A 22,747-nucleotide genomic window follows, 5' to 3' on the forward strand; every position below is an offset into this window, starting at 1 on the left:
TCCATCATACAACATTTGATTACCAGAGGCAGAAATAACATGGGAGGATAGAGAGATGCATAGTAGGACTCATTCTTTACCCACGTTGTCCTGACAGAACTATGGGAACAGGTCAGGCTTATGAGTAGGGCCTGTCCCTGTCACCTGCTAGCTCTGTATCCTTGGGCTTGCTTGACAATAAGAATTTTACCGAGTTTCAGTTTCTCTGTAAAATGGGGTAACGTCTGCTCGGCAGGGCTGATGTGAGCAGTAAATGAATATTAGTTGAAGCTCTTCATACAGGAAGTAGCCAATAAATCCTAGCTTCCATTCTCTCCCTAGATTTCCTGGCCTGTGGGGGAGGCTCCCCCCGCCTCAATGTCACAGAGACCGCACCCAGCCCTGGTGGTGCCTCTTTGTTCCTTGCTGATCCAGAAACACAAGCTTGCCCCTTCTCTAGGCCCAGCCCCTACACAGGACACCGGTGGCTTTTGAGGGGGTGCCATTCTGCCACCACAGTCTCTGTTCTGAGAAGACCAGAACATCCCTAACCCTCTTTGCGGCCAAATACATTGGATTCAAAGGAGCCTTGTTTGCTGACAGTTTGTTGTTGTTGATCATGAACGTTTACTAAGTGCTCACTCTGGGGTCAGGAGCTAGGTAAGCACCTTATATTGGAAGGTATTCCTTCATTTCATCGATTCTGAGATGCATTTTTAAAATTGGAGTGTATCCAATATGGGGATCTCGTCAGTGTCAGTCAGCAACCACAACGTCACCGCTGTCGTCGCCTGTGCGGGTTCACACTGAGCATGCTCTTCACGTTGTCCTCATTGCTGTTGAGTAATGTGCACTGGGGATACCACACGTGTTAAATGCCCATGCTCTTTGAAGTGTCTTCAAAAAGAGTATCCTAGGATTTGGTGTTGAAAGGTTATTTTATATACAGAAAGGTGCGGAAGCCGAGCAGTGTGGTTAATTTTGGTATCAGCGAAGCAAAGGTTTGCCACTGAAGGAATGAACGTGAGGCCACATTTTTTTGCAGAGCAGCCACCGAGTGCTTTTTGGAACTAAGAGAGAAAGATAACCGCTGGCAAACGAAGTTTTACTGGCCTACTGAGTTTCGTGGAAAAGGACCGCCTGTCACACAACCAACAAGGCAAGTGAAGGAAGGGGAGACTGTCACAGGCCTCGGAATAAATGGAAGAAGTTGTAATGCAACGAGAGGCCTTGTGTGACCAATTCATGCAAAGTGCAGGACTAATCATTAAGGTGTGAACTGGTCAGAAACTTCCTGCTGACTCTGAACAGAAGCCGATTCGCTTCCAGGGGCACGTGATTCAAAATAGGAAGAAAATGAAAACTAGAGCCTAAGTCGAATGAGAAATACTAATGACACTGGATGTTCTTCAGTGTCCCCCTAATACCTCTAAATCCAAAAAAAAAAAAAAAGAAGGCCTAAAATGCTCTTTGAATATGTATATGTTTTAAGGGTACTAGTAGGGTTTGTTTTAACTCGATACGGTAAGACACACAGAGATGGGAATGACTGTCATGAAGGAAGAAGTCTGTTTTACCTACACGTCTCTAGAAACGGGGCAGGGCATATCAAGCCCCATGGGGAGGCAGCTGGGTCAATCGGGAGGTCGAGGAGCCAGGGGAAAATGTGGGTGAGAGCCTTTATTGTGGTTTCTACAACAGGCAAGGCAGGCTGAGAAGGCTTGGGATTGGCTAATCTGAATAATTTCGGTGAGCTCTGCGACATAGGGGCTGCCCCTAATTGTCTGATACCTGGCTCTGAGGTGATTAGGGCAGCTGGATAGTGGCCCAGAGTGTGAGAGCACCGTATAGGAGGTGGTTGGGGCATTGGCTCCGGATTGGTTGGTGTGCGTGTAAAGGCACACTCCCAGGGAGTTGTTTGCTGTCTCTAGGAGTTAGCTGACCCTGGGAGGGGCAGTCCCTGTAAGGTCAGTGAGGTCCTAATCGGTCAAAGCATCAGAAAATAAAAGGTACGGGGGCGCCTGGGTGGCGCAGTCGGTTAAGCGTCCGACTTCAGCCAGGTCACGATCTCACGGTCCGTGAGTTCGAGCCCCGCGTCAGGCTCTGGGCTGATGGCTCAGAGCCTGGAGCCTGTTTCCGATTCTGTGTCTCCCTCTCTCTCTGTCCCTCCCCCGTTCATGCTCTGTCTCTCTCTGTCCCAAAAATAAATAAACGTTGAAAAAAAAAAAAAAATCGACTAAAAAAAAAAAAAAAAAAAAAAGAAAATAAAAGGTACGGTTAATACAGTACAAAATGTCCTAAGTACTAAGCGTCGTCATGGTACGATTATCTAGGTTCCTTTGTTAGTGCCGCATGGTTGGTAGCCCGCTTCCAGGATGTCCTGCAGTGATCCCGCCTCCTCGATTCATGCTTTTGGGTAGTTCCCTCCCACATTGTATCTGGGTTGGTCTGTGTGACCAAAACGACACAAGCAGAAGTGTGAGTGTGTCACTTTTCAAGCCTCGGTTTATAAACGGCATCTTGGGGCCAGGCTTCTACATCCACTCTACCCCCTGCCCCCCCCCCCCCCCCTTCAACCACTCACTCTGGGGGAGACCAGCTGTCCTGTCGTGAGGACATTCGGACAGCCTTCTGGAGGGACCCACTTGGCTTCTTGCTAATAGCCATGTGAGAGAGATATCTTGGAAACGGGTCCTCCGGCCTCAGTCAAGCCTGCGGATGACCGCAGCCTCATGAGAAACCCTGAGCAAGAACCACCCAGCCAAGCCACTTCCAGATTTTTGACTCTCAGAAAGCCTGTGAGATAAATGTGGTTTTAAGCTGCTGAGTTTGGGGGGCAATTTGTTATGTAACAATATCTGATGAACACACATAAATAATGGCGTGTTTTGCAATATGACACCTTATATTTGAAAAAGGCCATATTACCCTCGTTTTATAAATAAGGAAACTAATCTCTGAGACGCTAAGTGATTTGCCCATCATTACTAGTTAATAGCAGGTAAAACTAATCCAGCCTGTGTCAGAATTCACTTAAATCCTGGATTTATAGAGATCTAAACTGGGGTTTCACTGATTACCGATAACATTCACAGGGAATTCTTACGATTCAGTGCCTCTGTATCCACTCCCTCCCTTAGAGGGGGATGACCAATAAGGATATTTTTTATTAAGGTTGAAAATCCACATATTTCTCCCTCTTAACACTAGTATGTTGGTTGGCTTATTTGTTCATTTATGTATTAAAAATGTTTTGAGGACCTGCTAAGTGCCAGGAACTAGGAATATAAGAATTCGTGTCATAGCCCCAACCGTTTCTGGTCTGAAAATGTTTCTGAATACAGCCGTACCTCAGAGATAGTGCCAGTTTGGTTCCCCAGCACTGCCGTAAAATGGATATCACAATAAAGCAAGTCAAATGAATGTTTTTGTTTCCCTGTGTGTATAAAAGCTGTATTTACACCATGCAATAGTCTGTTAAGTGTGCAGCAGCATTAAATGCTGTGCAGCAAAAAAACAATGCACATACCTTAATTTTAAAAATGTCGCTAAAAAATGCTGCCACCTGAGCTTTCAGTGAACTGTAATCTTTTTGCTGGTGGAGGGTCTTGCCTCAATGTCGACGGTGCTGACTGGTGGCCGCTGAAGGTTGGGGTGGCTGTGGCAATTTCTCAAAATAAGACAACGGAGAAGTTTGCTACATCAATGGACTCTTCTATCGCAACCGATTTCTCTGTAGCTGGTGATGCCATTTGATGACTTTTTCCCACAGCAGAGCTTCTTTCAAAATTGGAGTCTTCTCAAAACCCGCCGTTGCGCTGTCAGCTGAGTGTAGGTAATATTCCAAATCCTTTGTTGTCATTTCAACAATCTCCTCCGCCAGTAGGAGGCACTGTCTCAGGGAACGGCTTTCTGTGCTCTTCCCAAGAAGCAACTCTTCATCTGTTACAGTTTGATCATGAGATTTCATCAATTCAATCCCATTTTCAGGCTCCGCTTCCTGTTCTCTTGCTGTTTCCACCACATCTGCAGTGACTTCCTCTCCTGAAGTCTTGAACCCCTCAAAGTCATCCAGGAGGGTTGGGATCAATTTCTTCCAAACTCCTGTTCATGTTGGTATTCTGACCTCTTCTCATGAATCATGAATGTTCTTATTGGCGTCCAGAATGGTGAAGCCTTTCCAGAAGGTTTTCAATTTACTTGCCCAGATCCGTCAGAGGAATCCCTATCTGTGGCAGCTATAGCCTTACAAAATGTATTTCTTAAATAATAAGACCTGAAAGTTGAAATTATGTCTAGATGCGTGGGCTGCAGAATGGATGCTGTGTCAGTAGGTGTATAAACAACATCAGTCTCGTACATCTCCATCAGAATTCTTGGGTGACCAGATGCATTGTCAACGAGCAGCAATATTTTGAAAGGAATCATTTTTTTTTCTGAGCAGTAGGTCTCAACAGTGTTTGGGTTTGCAGTATTTCGTGTACCGTGTTGTAAACACAAGTACTGTCCGGACTTTGTTACATCACTGACAGAGCACAGGCAGAGTAGGTTGAGCATAATTCTTAAAGGCCCTAGGATTTTCAGAGTGGCACATGAGCACAGGCTTCCACTTGAAGCCAGCAGCTGCATTAGCCCCTACCAACAGAGTCAACCTGTCCTTTGAAGCCAGACATTGACTTCTCTCCAGCTAAGAAAGTCCTAGATGGCATCTTCTTCTGATATAAGGCCGTTGCATCCACACTGAAAATCTGTTGTTTGGTGGAGCCACCTTCATTAACGATCGCAGCTGGAGCTTCTGGAGAACTTGCTGGAGCTTCTACGTCAGCACTCGCTGCTTCGCCTTGTAGTTTCATGTTATGGAGAAGGTGTCTTGTCTTCCCTTAAGCCTCACGGACCAACCTCTGCTAGCTTCCAACCTGTCTTCTGTGGCTTCCCTACCTCTCTCAGCCTTCACGGAAGTGAAGAGAGTGAGGGCCTTGCTCTGGATTAGACTTTGCCCCCAGGGAAGGTTGTGGCCGGTTGGATCTTCTCTGCAGGCCACGAAGACTTTCTCTTTGTCAGCAGTGAGGCTGTTTCTCTTATGTGTGTGTTCACTGGAGTAGCACTTTTAATGTCCTTCAAGAATTTTTCCTTTACATTCACAACTTGCCTAACTGTTTGGGGCAAGAGGCCTAGCTTTTGGCTTCTCTCAGCTTTCAATATGCCTTCCTCACTGAGGTTAATCATTTCCAGCTTCCGATTTCAAGTGAGAGATGTGTGACTCTTCCTTTCACACAGACACTTAGAGGCCACTGTAGGGTTACTAATTGGCCTCATTTCAATATTGTTGTGTTTCAGGGATCAGGGAGAGTGAGAAAGAGGGGGACAACTGGTTGATGGAGCAGTCAGAACACACGACAAAACAATTATGTAACATCAAAGATCACTCATCGCAGATTGCCACAACAAATATGACAACAATGGAAAAGTTTGAAATATTGCAAGAATTACCAAAACGTGACACGGAGACTCAAAGTGAGCAAAATGTTACTGGAACAATGGAGCCGACAAGGTTGTAGACATGAGGTTGCCGTGTAAAATCTGCGGTGTGCGAGAGATCCCGTAAAATGAGGGGTGTCGTCGTGCCATCGGGGAAGCTTCCAGATAACCAGTGTCTGAATGCGGAGGTGGGAGGAAGGAGCCGAGGGGTGGGTTGTGCGGTGGGAGCCCGGGCTTCTCTGTGTCCTGCTTTATTAACTCTGATGATGGAGTTCCGTGCCCCCCAGGGAGCACTTACAGTTCTGTCCCCCCCCAGGGAGCACTTACAGATCCACAGGACAGCTGCCTAAAACTGCCGCCTGGCCCTGCCAGCAGAAGCCGAGTTCCCAGGCCCCATGCTGTGCATCCCATTCATCGTCCTGAGACCAGAGAGAGATCTCCTGGTCTTCAACTACTGTGTGTCTTCCAAACTTAGTATTAATTTCCCAGGATTAGGAGAGGAGATTGTCACTTCGCTTTAATTAATTGTTGAAAGAACAGAGAGGGGTCTATATTTCTGCTAAAAGGAAAATTTAAAAAACGGAGGGAATGGAAATATTCTGAATGGGGGAACCCAGAAGTAAAATAAAGGTGGTTTTCAAACTCAGTTTCTTCTCCCTCATCTTTAAAGGGTTTTTTGGGGGACGGGGGGACATGTGTTATGAGGTTTGAAGTCTGTCCTTAAGGAGGGATATGTTATTGAGAATAAATTGCCTTTAGATTGTTTTTCACAGTCAGTTTATTTTGTTTTATTTTATTTTTATTTTAGAGAAGAGAGCGTGAATAGGGGAGACGGGCAGAGGGAGAGAGAGAATCTTAAGCAGGTTCCACGCTTAGTGTGGAGCCCAATGTGGAACCTGGTCTCACAAACCATGAGATTGTGACCTGAGCCAAAATCAAGAGTCAGACACCCAACCGACTGACTACCCAGGGACCCCTTCCACAGTCAATTATTTTTAAAGAAATGTTTTAATGCCATTTTGGTTAAAATTTTTAAGAATATAGCTTATCTAAAAAGTGATTATCAACTCAGGGTAGGTTACAGATAAAATTGAGGTCGTGGGCATGTTAGAATCTTGACAGAAATTTTGAAAAAATTAGTTGAGATTTTTATTGGGAGAATGAAAAAGTGTGTAAGTTTTCACATTACAAATTGCAGAAAGTTAAAAAAAATCTTATCTGATGAGGTTATGCGGAAGATGGATTCATAACTGAGACACATCTCCCCCAAATCTTGGAGGGACATGAGATTTTCCTGCTTATCAGATAGGGGGATTAGCTTTGGAAGGCTGAAAAGCATTGCATTAGATAAATACTGGTTTTCAGGGCTCCTGGGTGACTCAGTTAAGCATCCAACTCTTGATTTCAGCTCAGGTCATGATCTCACAGTTGGTGAGATCGAGCCCCACACTGGGCTCCACACTGAGCATGGAGCCTGCTTGGGATACTCTCTCTCCATCTCGGTCTCTGCCCCTCCCCTGCTCATGCTCGCTCTCTCTCTTTCTCAAAAATAACATTAAAACAAATTGAACATATACAAGTGGAAACTTTTGCATAACAATTATCAAAACAAAATCACATGACAAATGACAACACACTTACCAAAGGATTGATTTTTTTAGTGTAAAACATTTTTAAAATATAAAAAGATGAACAATCCCCAGTTAAAAATGGGCAAAGAATCTTATTAGCAGAGTGTTCACAGAAAAAATACATACACGTGGTCAACAGCTATATGAAAACGTGACATTTATGGCACAAAAACAGACACTCAGATCAACAGAACAGAATAGAGAACCCAGAAATGGACCCACAAACGTATGGCCAACTAATCTTTGACAAAGCAGGAAAGAATATCCAGTGGGATAAAGACAGTCTCTTCAGCAAGTGGTGCTGGGAAAACTGGACAATGGCATGCAGAAAAATGAACCTGGGCCACTTTGTTACACCATACACGAAAATAAACACAAAATGGATGAAAGACCTCAATGTAAGACAGGAAGCCATCAACATCCTCAAGGAGAAAGCAGGCAAAAACCTCTTTGATCTTGGCCGTAGCAACTTCTTACTCAACACGTCTCCGGAGGCAAGGGAAACAAAAGCAAAAATGAACTACTGGGACCTCATCGAAATAAAAAGCTTCTGCACAGCAAAGGAAACAATCAGCAAAACTAAAAGGCAACTGACAGAATGGGAGAAGATATTTGCAAATGACATATCAGATAAAGGGTTAGTATCCAAAATGTATAAAGAACTTATCAAACTCAACACACAATAAATAAATAATCCAGTGAAGACATGGGCAAAAGACATGAATAGACACTTCTCCAAAGAAGACATCCAGATGGCCAACCGACACATGAAAAGATGCTCCACATCACTCATCATCAGGGAAATACAAATCAAAACCACAATGAGATACCACCTTATACCTGTAAGAATGGCTAACATTAACAACTCAGGCAACAACAGATGTTGGCGAGGATGTGGAGAAAGAGGATCTCTTTTGCATTGTTGGTGGGAATGCAAGCTGGTGCAGCCACTCTGGAAAACAGTATGGAGGTTTATCAAAGAACTAAAAATAGAACTACCCCTACAACCCAGCAATTGCACTACTAGGCATTTATCCAAGGGATACGGGTGTGCTGTTTTGAAGGGGTACAGGCACCCCCCCCCCAATGTTTATAGCAGCAGTATCAACAATAGCCAAAGTATGGAAAGAGCCCAAATGTCCATCGAGGGATGAATGGATGAAGAAGATGTGGTGTATATATGTATACAATGAAGTATTACTCGGCAACCAAAAAGAATGAAATCTTGCCATTTGCAACTATGTGGATGGACCTAGAGGGCATTATGCTAAGCAAAATTAGTCCATGAGAGAAAGACAAATATCATAGGGCTTCACTCATATGAGGACTTTAAGACACAGAACAGGTGAACATAAGGGAAGGGAAGCAAAAATAATATAAAAACAGGGAGGAGGACAAAACATAAGAGACTTAAATATGGAGAACAAACAGAGGGTTACTGGAGAGGTTGGAGGGGGGCTAAATGGGTAAGGGGCATTAAGGAATCTACTCCTGAAATCATTGCACTATATGCTAACTAATTTGGGTGTAAATTTAAAAAATAAAAAATTTAAAGCAGAAAAAAAAGAATTAAAAACAAGAAAAGAAACAAAATAACCTATAAAGAGAATATATGATAGTGGCATCCTATCAGTAAACCATTATGACTTACATAAAAAAAAATGTGACATTTTTCACCCATCAGAATAGCGAAGGTTAAGTGTTTGATGATGCCATGTTGTCAAGAGCGTAGGGTGCTCTCCCCTACTGTTGGGGGAGTAAACTGATTGAAACTTCTTGAAGGACAAAAGAGCAGTGTCTTCGTAAATATTCATATTTTGAAAACCCAGTTAAGTTCTGTGCATTAGGACAAAACATTTGCATATGTGAGCAAGACATATGCACAAGGCCATTTCATTGTAACTTTTCCACTGTGAAAAAGTGGAAACTACTTGATGTGCATTGATAGAGGACAGACAAAATGAATTACAAGCTCTGTCCATAAAATCGGAGCTGATACAGCTGTGAAAAATAATGAGGCAAGTCCATACATATTGATTTGGAAAGCTCTTTGAGCTGTAGTAATTGAACAACTGTATTTAATGTGAAAACATATTTTTTTAAAAAACTAAAAAAAAAATCTGTGCTGAAATTGAGGTCACTATAGATATTAAATATATCCATAGTCATGGAGTCGTAGAACACTTTTGAAAACATACTGAAGACGCTATTAACAATAATTACTTCTGGAGAGCAGACGTGGGGGCAAGGGAATGTGGACATTTACTCTCTAGCTTATTTCTTTTATCTCTGTAATCCTTTAACTATGAACACGTATTACTTAACATTTTTAATGAGTTTTGTTCAATTTTTAGTTGGGGAATAAAGCACAAACCATCAAATTTACCAGCGTACTTATTTACGTGCAGTTCAGTATTGCTAAATATATTCACATTGTTGTGCCATCAATCTCTGCAGTTGGTTCATCTTGCAAAACTGAAACTCTGTCCCCATTATGCAATAATTCCCATTTCTCCCTCGCCCAGCCCCTGGCAACCACCGTTGTGCTTTCTTTCTATGAGTATGACTAGTTACGTCCTGTAAGTGGAATCATGTGGTATTTGCCCTTTCCTGGTGTCTTTTTGTGACTGGTGAGTGTCACTTAGCAAAATGTCCTCAAGGTTTGTCCACGTTGTAGCCTATGTCAGAATTTCCTTCATTTTCGGGGCTTCCGGGTGGCTCAGTTGGTTAAGTGTAGACTCTTGATCTTGGCTCAGGTCACGATCTCACAGTTTGTGGGATTGAGCCTGGCGTCAGGCTCTGCACTGGCAGTAGGGGAGCTTGCTTGGGATTCTCTTGTCTGCCTCTCTCTCTGCCCCTCCCCTGCTCATGCGCTCTCTCTCAAAATAAATAAATAAACATTAAAAAGAATTTCCTTCATTTTCAAGGCTGAATAATATTCCATTACATGTACGTGTATACCACCCTTTGTTCACCCATTTACCCCTGTGTGGACACGTACGTGTTGCTCTCGGCTATCGTGAATAGTGCTTCTGTGACCATGAGTATACAAATATATCTTTGAGATCCTGCTTTCCATTCTTTTGGATATATACTCAGAAGTGGGATTTAAAGAGTTAAAAAAAAAAAAAAGCGTTTAGCCAGTGAATTCACCTGTAGCAGCCGGGATGGTATTAGGTAGGCACTCTGTGGGCTAGCTGAGCCTCATAGTCTGAAGCCAGGATTTTCTTTACTAGCCCCCGGGGGCTCGGCAATTTCATTGCAGCCCCCTGAGCCTTTTCCCTGTACAGCCAGGAGGGGCCTTAGCAGGATGGTGAACCCGCTGCTCCCTGCCTGCTCCTGCCTGCATTAATTCAGCACATTTCTATAGCTCCCCGAAGAAAGAGGCTGCAGCAGCATTTAATTAGCAGCCAGGAACATGCTTTCCCAAGGACACGACTTATTTCGCAGCCAGCTGTTGCCAGTGGCTCCCTAGCAACATGCAGTGCTCACATCGGATTGCTTCTCTCCAGACAAGTGGGGGGTGGCGTTTGGCCAGTCCACCTGCTGTCACAGCCTGGGGTGGGGGCATGGGGCAAAGGGTCCCTGGGTCCAGGGCTAATTCTCTAAAAGAAGCAAATGATCTGAACCTGTTATTCCTGCAAAGCCAGATGTGGTGCTAAAACCTCATGACCCTTGAACTGCCCACCCCACCCATCCTTCGAGTGCATGATCAGAGCAAACAGCAAGAATATCACCAGCTGTAACACAGGTAGAGCAACATGGTCTAGAAAGGTCCATTGGGATTATGAAGTGCAGCTGAGAGACTTTGGGGGAAGAGAGATGATCTCACCCCATAGTAAGCAGAGCCTGCCTTTCAGAATGGACTTGGGGGTGCCCTGGGAGCACCCCATCTTGGACAAGGGCAAAAGGAAAGCTTCACTCCAACTGGCCCACTAACTGCTCTGGTTTTCCTGGGGCTTTGGGAAGAGGGCATGGGGAGATAGAGGTCAGTGGCAGCCACCACCCTGAACCTGAACTTGCCATTCCTTAAGGGGTCTGAGAGGTGGCTGCTCAGCAGCCTGACTTGAGGCCTGGTTCCTCCCAGATGCTTCTTCCGCAGAGGCCACAGACTGGACGTTTTTGAGATGAGGTGCTGCTCAGTGACACGCTTTATGTAGCATACGTGGTGTTTTTACAGTTTTGAGGATTTGTAAAATAGCCATGTTGCCATCAGGAGGCCCACAGGCTGGCTTGTGTAACCCCACTTTGTCCATCCATCGGCCCGTTGTGTGTGTGAGCCCCACGCCTTTCTGCACCCACAGTGGTGAGGGAGGCTGCACCTGCAGGGCCCCCCTTGTATTTACTCATTGTTCCGCAGACGTTTCTTGAGCTGCTTCTGAGTGTCAGAGCTGAGCTGGGCGCTGGGCTGAACAGACCCAGGGAGACAGGCTGCGGGATTCCTTGAAAGCAGCTGAGAGACAGATGGGTGCTCCAGGGGCCTGGGAGCAGACACCCTGGGTGCCTGACCCACACGGGGCCAGCTTCTGGCAGAGATGCTGCCTGAGCCCAATTCCGAAGGAAGACAGGGGTTAGCCTGGTGAGGAAAGGGGAGAGGAGGGGAGAGGGAAGAGGAGGGGACGCCGCCAGAGGCTGGAGTCACAGAGCTTGGCCTGCCTGGGGACTGGCACAGCAGACCTTCAATTCCCCAAGGCCAAGAGCACCTGAGGGGGTGGTTCTGCTGAGGGCTTGCACTTGGCCCTGAGGAGTGTCATCGTGAAACCATGTGTCAGATTTGTGTTTCCTGACCACTCCGGCTGCAGAGTGGATTTGACCTGGTGAGGGCAGTCAGGAGGTAGGGAGGTAGGGCTGGGGAACAGGCTGTTGAGGTGACAGAGGAAGTGAAATATCTGTGTAAGGGCTCTTTGGGGTCCTCCCTGTCACACCCCAGGCGGGGAACAGAGCTGCCTTCATAGGTGCAGAAACCCTGCAGGGTGGGCCTCCCGTCCTCTGCGTCCAGCCTGCTTCTCACGGCTTCTCCTGCCCACCTGGTTCCTGCCTTCTCCCACCTGACTAGCTCCGTACATCTGGCGGCTGACCCTGGAACGTCAGGTGGAGGCTCGGCGCCGTGTGGCCCAGAGTCAGCGCTCAGGCCGTGACAGCTCCTTTTGGGTGGCAAAGCCGGTTGAAAACTTGGCTTCTCTCTGAGTTGCTGCCTCTCAGATGAGGACCATCTCTGTGCTTGATCCGGCCCCGGTCCTGGGCCCACCCGGCACACTTGACCAGGCCTCTGTGCCCTGTGGCCTGTGGGGGGTGGTCAGGAGCACTGGAGGTCTGGCAGTGACCCAGGGGTGGGGAGGGGGTGAGCAGTTGTACGTGGGGGCTGGGGGAAGAACAGGTAAGGATGAGTTAGGCAGGTGGGACGGGGCGGTGCCCGACCAAGACCAGGGACCCAGGAAGAGGCGGTTGTGGAAGGGAAAGTACCAGACACAGTTGGCAGGCTGTGGGACGCCCAGTGAGGCATCCACAGGAGGGTGCGTAATGAGCCTGGAGAACCAGAGCTCTAGCCTGCAGGTTAGGATCGAAGGGCCAGGATCACCCAGGGGAGTGTTCTTGTTGAGAAGAAAATACAACAACAATAGCTAGACTCAATTGATGGGTCACTGTGTGCCCAGCATGGTATTTAAACTACATGTTCATTAACTCCTTAAATCCTCATGACAACCTCATGAAGCAGAAACTGTTGTGGTTGGCACTTGGAAGACCAGGAAGGAGAGATTAGGAGGCATTTCCGGATCACTCGGCCCCTGGCCCTTGGTCACTGGGTGGGAGAGTGGAGATGGGAGCCCGAGTGGCCTGGTTCCAAAGCTCGTGTTGAGAACTGACTGTCCTGGGCTCCACCCGTGACTGCCCTGCTGTGCAATCCCACCTCTCTAAACAGCAGCGCCGTGTGGGAAGTAACATTACTCCTGTTTTCACAGGAGCCCATCGAGGCCCGGAGACTTAACTTGCTCCAAATATCACACGCAGTGCGTGGGAAAGTCAGGGTGTGAGTCCAGTTCTCTCGAAGTCCGATGCCTGAGCTTCTCTCCTGCACGGCCGGGCCAGACAGCGAAGGAGGTGAGGACCCCATGAAAGACCGAGTGGGAGTGGGTGTTCAGATGGCCTGAGTGTAGGGGAGAGTGAGGGAGGGACAGAGCTGGAGGGCAGACTCACCCGGCACTCCCGAGGGAGGGAGTCTAGTGAGGGCTGAGAGTGTGGCGTCTAGGATTCTGACTCCACCCCTTCTCAGCCTCAGTTTCTCCACCTATAAATATGCACAAGAATACTGATGTAAGGGTCAGGAGGATGAAGGAGGAGACTGCACGCCCGACACGGTGCCCAACACACGTGGCAGAAGGCACCCTCTCGGAGTGGTGGGTGCGAGGGAGGGTTGGAAGGGTTGACCGGGCATTTTCACGTCCTTCTGCCCATGAGAGGGAAGGCTTCGCTTTTCCCATTTCTAGAGAGACCATGGGGGACGATGACCCTTGGTTCTGGCTTCCCTTCCAGCTGCTTCTTATTGATGAAGTGAGAATAGGAAGCCATCACCTCAGGGTCCCCCCACTGTGGAGGCACAGGCCGGCTTGTCCCAGCCCGCAGGCACCTTCTAGGTGCATGCTTGGTGTTGTGTGAGCCACAGAACAACAGGAAGCCTGGCTCGGGGGTGGCCGTGCAGAGGGAGGCTGTGGAAGATGGAGTCTTTCTTCTCCAGGAAAAACAAAGCTGTGGCTGGACTCGGTGTCACAGAACTGAGGGCAATCTCGCACAGCACCGAATTCAGAGCCTCCTTCCGTTCACTCTTGAGTGAGGTCGTGGGCTCACCCCCACGGCTCTGCTTTTCATGCCATCGAGTGACGTTGTCATTTCTTTGGCTCCCGCGGCATTTGGACCTCTTCTTGGGTTTGCGGGATCCTGCACTGCACGAGTCCCAATCGGGAGCTGAGACCAGCCCCCTGGCAGGGGTGTCACGGCTGAGGCTCTGCCCACCCCCTGGCCCCGCCACACTTGTGGGCAGCGACTCAAGTTTTACTATCAAAACTGCTTGTTCCAAATGCAGTGCACACCGTGAGTAGCATACGATTATGGAGAATCTGGATAATTACTGCTGGAGTAACGAGGATTAGGCAAAATAATTCCCATTTTATAGAATGGGAAAGTAACTAAGAATAACATGGGGGTGGGGTGCCTGGGTGGCTCAGTCGATTGAGCATCCAACTCTTCATTTTGGCTCAGGTCATGATCTCATGATTTCGTGGGTTTGGGACCTGCATTGGGCTCCAGGCTGGCAGTGCAGAGCCTGTTTAGGATTCTCTCTCTCTCTCTCTCTCTCTCTCTCTCTACCCCTCCCTGCTCACGCTGTCTGTCTCTCTCAAAATAAATAGATACACTTAAAAAAAAAAAAAAAGAATAACATGGGGGTCTCTGTGCCTTTCATGTTATAGTCTTTCTCTAGATTCTTAAGTTCCCTCCGTGGGTATCAGGATACTTTCTGAAGAGGGTTGTAAAGCCGTTGCTTTGGCCATCATTATTAGCACACACACGAACAGAGCTGATAGCCCTGCTTGAGTTAAAGGGGATATCTGCTGCCCAGGGGGCCTTCTGGAAGGTCAGAGGGAATGCAGGTGAGCTAAAAACAGCTGCCATTTTCTTGGGCGCTTCAGCCAGATGAAATTCTTTCTGTGTGTTAACTTAGTGAGTCCTCTCGGCTAATCCTCTGAGCTTCCCGAAGTGCCTACTGTTGTTGTCTCCATCTTATAGATGAGGGACTCAGACACAGAGAGACTGAGCAAGTTGCCGAAGGTCACAAAGCTGGAGCCGGAATTCAAATTGGACTTCAGAGTCTGCAGCTAAGTCCCTCCCTAGTCCCTGCGTGTGGTGAGGGGCCCTGGGGAAGGACGTGGGGTAGAGGAGGGCACGTGGCGTGTCTGAGACTCCCACTGCCGGCAGGCGTGTCTGAGACTCCCACTGCCGGCAGGCGACTCTGAGGGAAGGATGGAAAATCCCCAACAGGGCCATAGATGCAAGCCAGCGGGACAAGGAGAGATGCTCCAAGGGATAAGGGCCTTTAAAGAGAGCCATGAATCTCTGGCCAGGGAGGGCGGGTGGCAGATGGGCAGCCATGGGGCCCAGCCCTGACCAGCTGTTGTTTGCAGAGTAGGGAGAGTGGGTGGTGACAGCTGGATTAGGTGTACCCAGCAACCTCAGGGACAGTCAGGTGGAGAGGCACAGAGCGCGTGCGGCACGCGGAGTGGGCCCTTCTGGCTGGCTCTTCTAGTGCCTCCCAGCCCTCGGAGCTTAGTGCTTGCTAATCTCTGTCCTCACGGCAGCAGGAGGTGACAGGGCCATCGCTCAGGCCGTGGCATCTCCCGCCTCTTGACGGCCAGGGAACCTTGGATCAGAGAATCTTCTCCGTTCTAGAAAGTAAGATGTAAATCTCCAGTGATGGACCCAGAGTCCGTAACTGGAGTGAACCGTCTCTCCTGGCCTGCTCTCAGCTCTCCTCTCTTCCCCGGCCTCTGTGCCGCCTCCAACTTGGTCTGCTGATTTCATTTGTTTTGTCTGCCCTTGTGTTTCCTGCCTCATTTCACAGAGGGGTTGAAGCAGCTGTCAAAAACGCTTTCAAAACAATAGGACAATAAATATTTGCATAACTCAGGGCCAGAAGAATTCGAGGGGGAAGCCACCAGAGGTGTGTGTGGAATGCTAGGACCCCTTAGGGACCCCTTTCCAGATCACTGCTTCTTACACTGTAAAGCTTAGAATGAATGACATGCTGGGCATAAGTTTTAGTATTACATTAGCAGTCAATTCGTTCAGTAAATATTTGTTAAGGACCTACTTAAAAAACCACCCCCCACCTTCTAAATTCTTTTGTCACATTTTGGAAACATTGCTGTGGTGCCCTTTCCGAACCAGACACTGGCGAGTGTTTTGAATCCCAGGTAACACTGTGGAATCCACTCCTGAGTATTATTGTTCATCTAGTTGGTAATCCAGAGTCTTTCTACTTCTTGTTTGGAAATGTTTCTCCAGAAACATTCTAGAAAACCACTTAAAAAAAAAAAAACCCACTTTACGTGATGCTCTCCAACGATTCTCATGGCATCTTTCTGGAAAACAGCTCAGTCAGCATCCGGGTAGTACTGCTCAGCAGTGTGGAGCCGGTCGGGGCAGCCCCCGGGGAACTGAGGTAGAGGCCAGCCCCCCACCCAGATGCTGGCTTAGTGGCCTTTGTTCAGTGAGTGGTTGTTGAGTACTCCTTACGTGCGCGCTCTCTCTTCCACCCTGGGTCCCCCCAAATCCACAAACCTTACGTTCACGGAGTTACATTCCCGTCCATGAAGCAGAATCTAAACAGGAAAACTAAAACCAGAGACATCATCTGGTTTAAGGTTTAAAAAGATGACTCTGGCTGCTGGTGGGCACATGGGTTATGCTTGAGGGAAGGGGTGATGGGGAACAGGGAGGCCCATCAGGAGGCCAAGACAGCGGGCCGGGCAAGAGCAGGGTAGTAGCAGACATGGGGAGAAGCGGTCAGAATGGGGTCTGTTTCGGAGCTAAGGCCACCGGGACCAGCTAATGGATTTGGTGTGGGCGTGAGGAAAAGGAAGCAAGGCTGCGTCCAAAGATTTTTGGCCTGAAGTGGGCCCGCGGTGCATCAGGTACCTTAGGTAAGACAAGGAGAGGGAAAGAGTTTTATTTTGGCCATGTGAGGTCAAGATGTCATTTCAGTGAAAAGAAAAAAAACAGATCTATAATTTTCTAGTGATCGGTCACCACTTCACTGAGTGTGGTCTGGACATGCAGGAACAGAGGGGATGGTCCCAAAGGGATAGGCTGTCCCACGCGGTGCTGCCTCGATCAGGGCAACCCGGACTCTTCTGGAACACCCCCCGCCCACGGCAGCTCGCTCTTGTACATTCATTCATTCACTTGGCACATGCAACACATGTTTATTGAGTGCTGTGCTGAGTGTTTTCCATTTGCCCCTCAAAGGCACATGTTTATGACAATCTAAACGGACAACATGTCCACTTCTGTTCCATTTAGTATTTTAACTTTGTTTTTTTAATGTTTGTTTATTCTTGAGAGAGAGAAACAGAGCGCTAGCGGGGGCGGGGGGGGGCAGAGAGAGAGGGAGACACAGAATCCGAGCAGGTCGATGCTCCCAGCTGTCAGCACAGACCCCGACATGAAACTCGAACTCACGAACCGCGAGATCATGACCTGAGCCGAAGTCTGCTGCTTAACTGACTGAGCCACCCAGGCGCCCCTTAGTATTCTAACTTTTGAAGAAACATGAAAGCCAGATGAATGAATGGGTCTGTTTATAAAATATAATTAATAAGGCCCACGAGGCCAGGCCCCTGTGACCCGGGCTGGTGGGAGGCCACTCAGGCTGCCACCTTCCTCTGCCCCGGGATGTTGTCATGCCTCTGACAGAGCCCTGCTCAGAACCACCAGGTGCACCCCAAACTCCTCTGCATGGCTTTCCTTTGGGTGGCCTCATCTCCCTTTCAGTCCTTCCTGTCAGCATTCCCAGCTTACCCCTGCCCCAGCACCCCACCCTGTGCCATCCTCTCTCAGGGGGCACCTGGCTGGCCAGCGCCCTTTCCCTGTTTCTCATCAGTTATTCTGCTGTTCCTTGTCCCCCCCAGTGATGCTCTCCACCGTCACAGCTGCAGAGGTCCAGCTCAGAGCCACCTCTGAGCCTTCCTTCCCTGGTCACTGCCTGCTCCTCCTCCCAGCCCCAGCCGGCAGGCCTGCTTTCTCCCCTGTGCTTCTGCAGTGCTGGTCCTTTGACGACCGGAAACCCCGGTCCCACCAGGAAGCACCACTGACCTGTGCCTGGGAAGCTAGACTTCTTCCGTCACAAGGTATGGAGGAGGCAGGCGGCTGTGTCCCCATCACTCACCAGGCTCTGTGCACAGTAGAGACTGCTGGCTGTGATCCTCAAGGTTCCTGAGTGTGTCTGACTCACCTTTGTGGCCCCCACTCACCTGGCCTGGTCCCGCTTGTGCGGGACAGTAAGGGGGCTACTTCCTGCTGCCTTGGAATTGTGATAAAGGCCCGCAGCTGAGGACAGTAGATGCCAGGTTCCGTCACAGTCTGCAGCTGTGCCCTTCAGCAGGCCAGGGGTCCGGTTACTGCAAAGGCATTGTTACCAGGAACTTGCTCGAAAGGCAGACTCTTGGGCCTTATCCAAGACCGACAGAATCAGAACCTGCATTTTAACAAGGGTCTCCTGGAGAGTCACGCACATGGTCCTGGAGGAGGACCAGTCACATCCACGTGGGATGTAATAAAAGATAGCAGAACCAACCCAATAACTGTCCCCCCCATCCGGGCAAAGGAAGAGATTAGAAATTCAAAAAAGTATACAGTCACGGGAAACAGAAACTACTCTGGCTGCTCTAAGTTGAAAAGGATTTGTTACTGGAAATTAGGTGTTTACAGTGCCTTTGGAAGGGCCCAGGCGTGGGTGACCTCAGACCACTGTCTCTCCTTGACCTAAGGATGGGGACCCCGCCCCTGCCACACCACCCCTCAACACCTGCAGAACTGGAAAATGTCTAGTATCTCCCTAACCAAAGCAGCGGGGAGGGGATGGCCTCATCTTCCTTCCGTATCTTCTACTTGGTGACACCTTATCTAGGACCTGGACTGGGCTTTGAAGTCAAGTGATGGGGGGAGCTGCAGAGTTCAGGGTGCCTATCGGAATAGGAGGGTGCGGTCTCGTGCCTTGGCGGGAAGCGTGCCCAGCTGCAGGAACCCTGTGAACCTGCTCCACGCCACCTCTAAGGCAGGGTCTTACAAGAAGGTTCTTGGGAGCAACCTACTGATGTGTCTCCAGGAGCTCAGGTGGAACATATATGTGGACGTAGAGAACAGTGTCCAGTCTTGCTTCCTGCCGGAGAAGCCAGGCGGTGGGAGGCTGGCGGAGCAGGGCAGGGGCAGGGGGTGGTGGCTGGGTAAGCCACGCTGCTGGCATCTGGTAGGGCTGGGCTAAATGGGGCATCCCCAAGGTTCCTGCAGCTCAGTGGGCACTGGGGAGAGAGCTGGGCCTGAGCCACCGTTGCTGGTACCCCATTCATCCGCCAGGGCCCAGGGGGGTCCCTGCCATAGGAGGCTGGGTGCTGAGATGGTGGGAGAGGTCAGTCACGGAGTGCACATGCTTGTCGCTGAAGCAGTCGTGTTGGGGTTCTCTGAGGAGCAGACTCTGTGACAGCCCTGGGTACAAACTGTTCATTAGGGAGTGGCCCAGCATTGAGGCCTGTGGAAGGGAGGGGAGGAGCAGGGTTGAGCAGAGGTGGTGCAGGCCCCACAGCCTGGAGCTGAGGGGGCTAGGTGCACACTCGATCACTCGTGTCAGATAGGTCGTTGTGGGTGGGTGTGCCTTTGGAAGGGTGTGACTGGTTCAAGGCAGCTCTCTGCAGGCGACCCTGAGGCTGATGGAGCTCCTGGCAGCTGGGCAACCCCCTTCCTTGAGGGGGTCTGGACAGCACAACTCCATGCCCACCACGGGCCCAGGGCTGAGGTCCCTGCATCGGTGGCTGGGTGGATGGGACTGGTCTCCATGGACCTGTACAAGCACCAGCCTGTCATGGAGGTGTGAATGCTAGCGTCGGCCAAGAGAACCCCAGACAGGAGGACAAGGCACTCTCTAAGCCCCTCGCCCCCACGTTGCATTCCCCTCAACCCTGTGCTCGGGGGAGTGGAGACAGGCTGCAGACACAGGGTGGAGAGTGGGGGAGAAGCTCTGGGCTGCCATGAGGTTGAAGTTTTGTTATGGGTTGGGCTGGACTTTGAGTCTCTGAAAGAGAGTGGTAACTATCCAAATGGAACTTACTCTTTTTTTGTTTTTCAGTTTTATTTTTATTTATTTTTTAGAGACAGCGAGCAAGCAGGGGAGGGGCAGAGAGCGAGAGACAGAGAAAATCCCAAGCCGGCTCAGCACTGTCAGCATAGAGCCCAATGTGGGGATTGAACCCTTGACCGTGAGATGATGATCCAAACCCAAGTCAAGAGTTGGATGCCTGACTGAGCCACCCAGGTGCCCCCAAATGGGACTTATTCTTACAATTAAATAGGGGATGGGGACTAAGGAGGGCACTTGTCGTGATGAGCACCGGCTGATGTATGGAAGTGCCGAATCTCCATATTGTACACCTGAACTAAAATTACTGTATGCCAACTAAAAAAAAAAAAAGTAACCAGGAAGCCATGGAATCTTCCTGTGATGGGGTTCAGGGCTATAGAAAAGGAGGTCTGACATAGTCGATTTGAGGCAGTGATGGGAGAAAAAGGAAACCGGACCCTGTTAGACTCCATCCAAGTCCAGCCCGTTCCTGAACCTGTCCCTCACCCAGGGCTTGCACAGAGCTAGGCATGTCCTTGGGGGGTCTGGAGGGTGGGTGGGCCTGCACTCTGTGGGTGTTGCATCCTGGGAGGTCCTGGAGCCCACGTGGTGACCCAGTTTCCTGCCTCTGCCAGAGCGACTGAGCTCTGATTATGGGCTCTAAATGACCGCAAAGTACTTTTCAATCAGACAGGAAATAGGCGAGAAATGCATTTCTGTTAGTGCCCCAATTATCCCAATCCCAGCAGGACGAAAACATGTGCCTGCTCCCAGGGACAGTTGTCAGGATCCCCTGACTGTCCTTCCTCCCCCAAAAGCAGCTTTGTCTTCAGCTCGCGCCACTGAGGGGCTAGAGATGGGTCATCCCAATGGCTGAGGCTCATTTTCAGAGGGCCCGGGAAGTAGAGCCCGAGAAGGGAGCCCCTTCTGCCCCCCAGTGCAGGGCCCTCTTGGGGCCCATCTGTTCCTGGGTGCCTGTGAGGAGCTGGGGCCACTGCCGCCCTCCAGGTCCCTTCCGTGAGACATTACCTGTGACAGCTTGGTGCTTCTCGGCCCTCTTTCACCTGGAAATAGCAGTTTTGCCTCCTGGACCTCTGTTGGATGAGCCCTGCCCGACAGTCTCAACTGCTGTTGTTTTCTACCAGATTCTCATCTCATTTCTAGGGTGAGAGTCTGCGCCTTGCCTCTACGAGCTTCTGGTGACCCCAGGTGGTCCTTGGCTGTGGCCGCATCCCTGCCAATCTCTGCCTTTGTGGCCACCCGGCCTCCCCTCTTCTGTCTGTGCAATCAGACGCTGCCTCCATTTTATTTGTTTAATGTTTATTTATTTTTGAGAGAGAGAGAGTCAGAGTTGGAGAGAGGAATATTGCTTTTATTTCAGAACAATCGTATGGAATATGGGGGCTGTAGTGGTGGTGAGAGACAGAACTCAATCAGGGGAGGGGCAGAGAGAGAGGGAGACACAGAATCCGAAACAAGCTCCAGGCTCTGAGCTGTCAGCACAGAGCCCAATGCGGGTCTCGAACTCACGGACCGTGAAATCGTGACCTGAGCTAAAGTTGGTCTCTTAACTGACTGAGCTGCCCAGGCGCCCCAACGCTGCCTCCATTTTATAAGGATACATGTGATCTCATTAGGGTCCATCCAGATAGGGTCATCTTCCCATGTTAAGATCCTTTGGCACATCTGTAAAGACCCTATTTGCATATAGGGTGACAAGTGCGGGTTCCAGGGTTGAGATCTGATACCTCTGGGGACCATGATGCAGCCCCCTGCAGCCTCCCTCTCTCACATTATGCTCTGAACAGTGTGCAGTTTATTGCAGGCTGTCATCTCCGCACTCTGCCCTTGGTTCATGCCATCCTCTGCTCGACACGTCCCCCTCACCCTCACCCTCAACATTTGCCTTCTCTTACTCTTCTTTTTTTTAACATTTTTATTTTTGAGACAGGGAGAGACAGAGCATGAACAGGGGAGGGTCAGAGAGAGGGAGACACAGAATCTGAAACAGGCTCCAGGCTCTGAGCTGTCAGCACAGAGCCCGACGCGGGGCTCAAACTTACGGACCGTGAGATCATGACCTGAGCCGAAGTCAGACGCTTAACTGAGCCACCCAGGCGCCCCATGCCTTCTCTTACTCTTATCTTCAGCTCAGATGTCACCTCCTCTAGGAAGTGTTCCTTGATACCTACTGTCACACATATGCTCCCGCATGCACGTGCTTGTACACACACACACACACACACACACACACACAGGTGCCCCTGTTCTGTGGTAGCACCAGTGGTATTACAATGGTCTTTTCCTCAAAGCTGCTTAGGGCAGGTACCAGGTTTTAGGCATATTGTGTCTGAGTGTTGATAGATTTTCAAGGAAGGAAGGAGGGAAGAAAAACCCTTGAGGGATAGACTCTTGAGTCATTTGGCTTTTTAATTTAATTTTTGGCTGCAAATTTTTAACAATCTGGCTTAATCTACAGTTGAGTGGATTTAAGGGAGCAGGAGGACAGGTGATTGGCTCCTACAGAACATTTTCTGATTAAAAAATCACAGGAAAAAAAAAAAGCTTTTAAAAAGTAATAATGATGATGGCAGCAAGCTGGACCCACACCTGTGTTCACCACCGTGTTCCCAGCCGGTGCCCACACTGCCCAGAGCTCACAGGAGGTGTCAGAGGGACGCAGGCACCCTGGATGAGCACCTGCTGTATACAGCAGACACGGTGGTCTTAGTGAATGCCCCTAACAGCCCTGGGAGGTGGAGAGGCTGAGGTTCAGACT

The 22,747-nt window shown here is 49.3% G+C and overlaps 1 protein-coding gene across 7 annotated transcripts in view; it reads left to right on the forward strand.

Annotated features, from left to right (window-relative positions):
• Nucleotides 1-22,747, forward strand: part of DET1 (DET1 partner of COP1 E3 ubiquitin ligase) — a 58,070-nt gene that overhangs the window by 27,734 nt on the left and 7,589 nt on the right. Inside the window, exons 5-7 of one of the 7 annotated variants that reach the window (XR_013556436.2) lie at nucleotides 13,049-13,187; nucleotides 17,768-17,986; nucleotides 20,001-20,163. The exons of 2 other annotated variants lie outside the window; for them this stretch is intronic. Coding sequence is in view for 3 of the 5 variants with exons in the window: in XM_078448997.2 (XP_078305123.1) it covers nucleotides 13,049-13,202 (154 nt within the window). In the remaining 2 variants the exon portion in view is untranslated. Of the gene's footprint in view, nucleotides 1-1,024; nucleotides 1,989-2,250; nucleotides 3,403-5,316; nucleotides 9,186-13,048; nucleotides 13,218-17,767; nucleotides 17,998-20,000; nucleotides 20,164-22,747 lie in introns of those variants that run through there. 4 more of the 7 variants (XR_013556435.2, XM_078448998.2, XM_078448997.2 and 1 more) reach the window with 4 other exon arrangements.

This window comes from Panthera onca, chromosome B3, assembly GCF_046562875.1.
Source record: "Panthera onca isolate mPanOnc1 chromosome B3, mPanOnc1 haplotype 2, whole genome shotgun sequence".
Lineage (NCBI taxonomy): Eukaryota > Metazoa > Chordata > Mammalia > Carnivora > Felidae > Panthera > Panthera onca.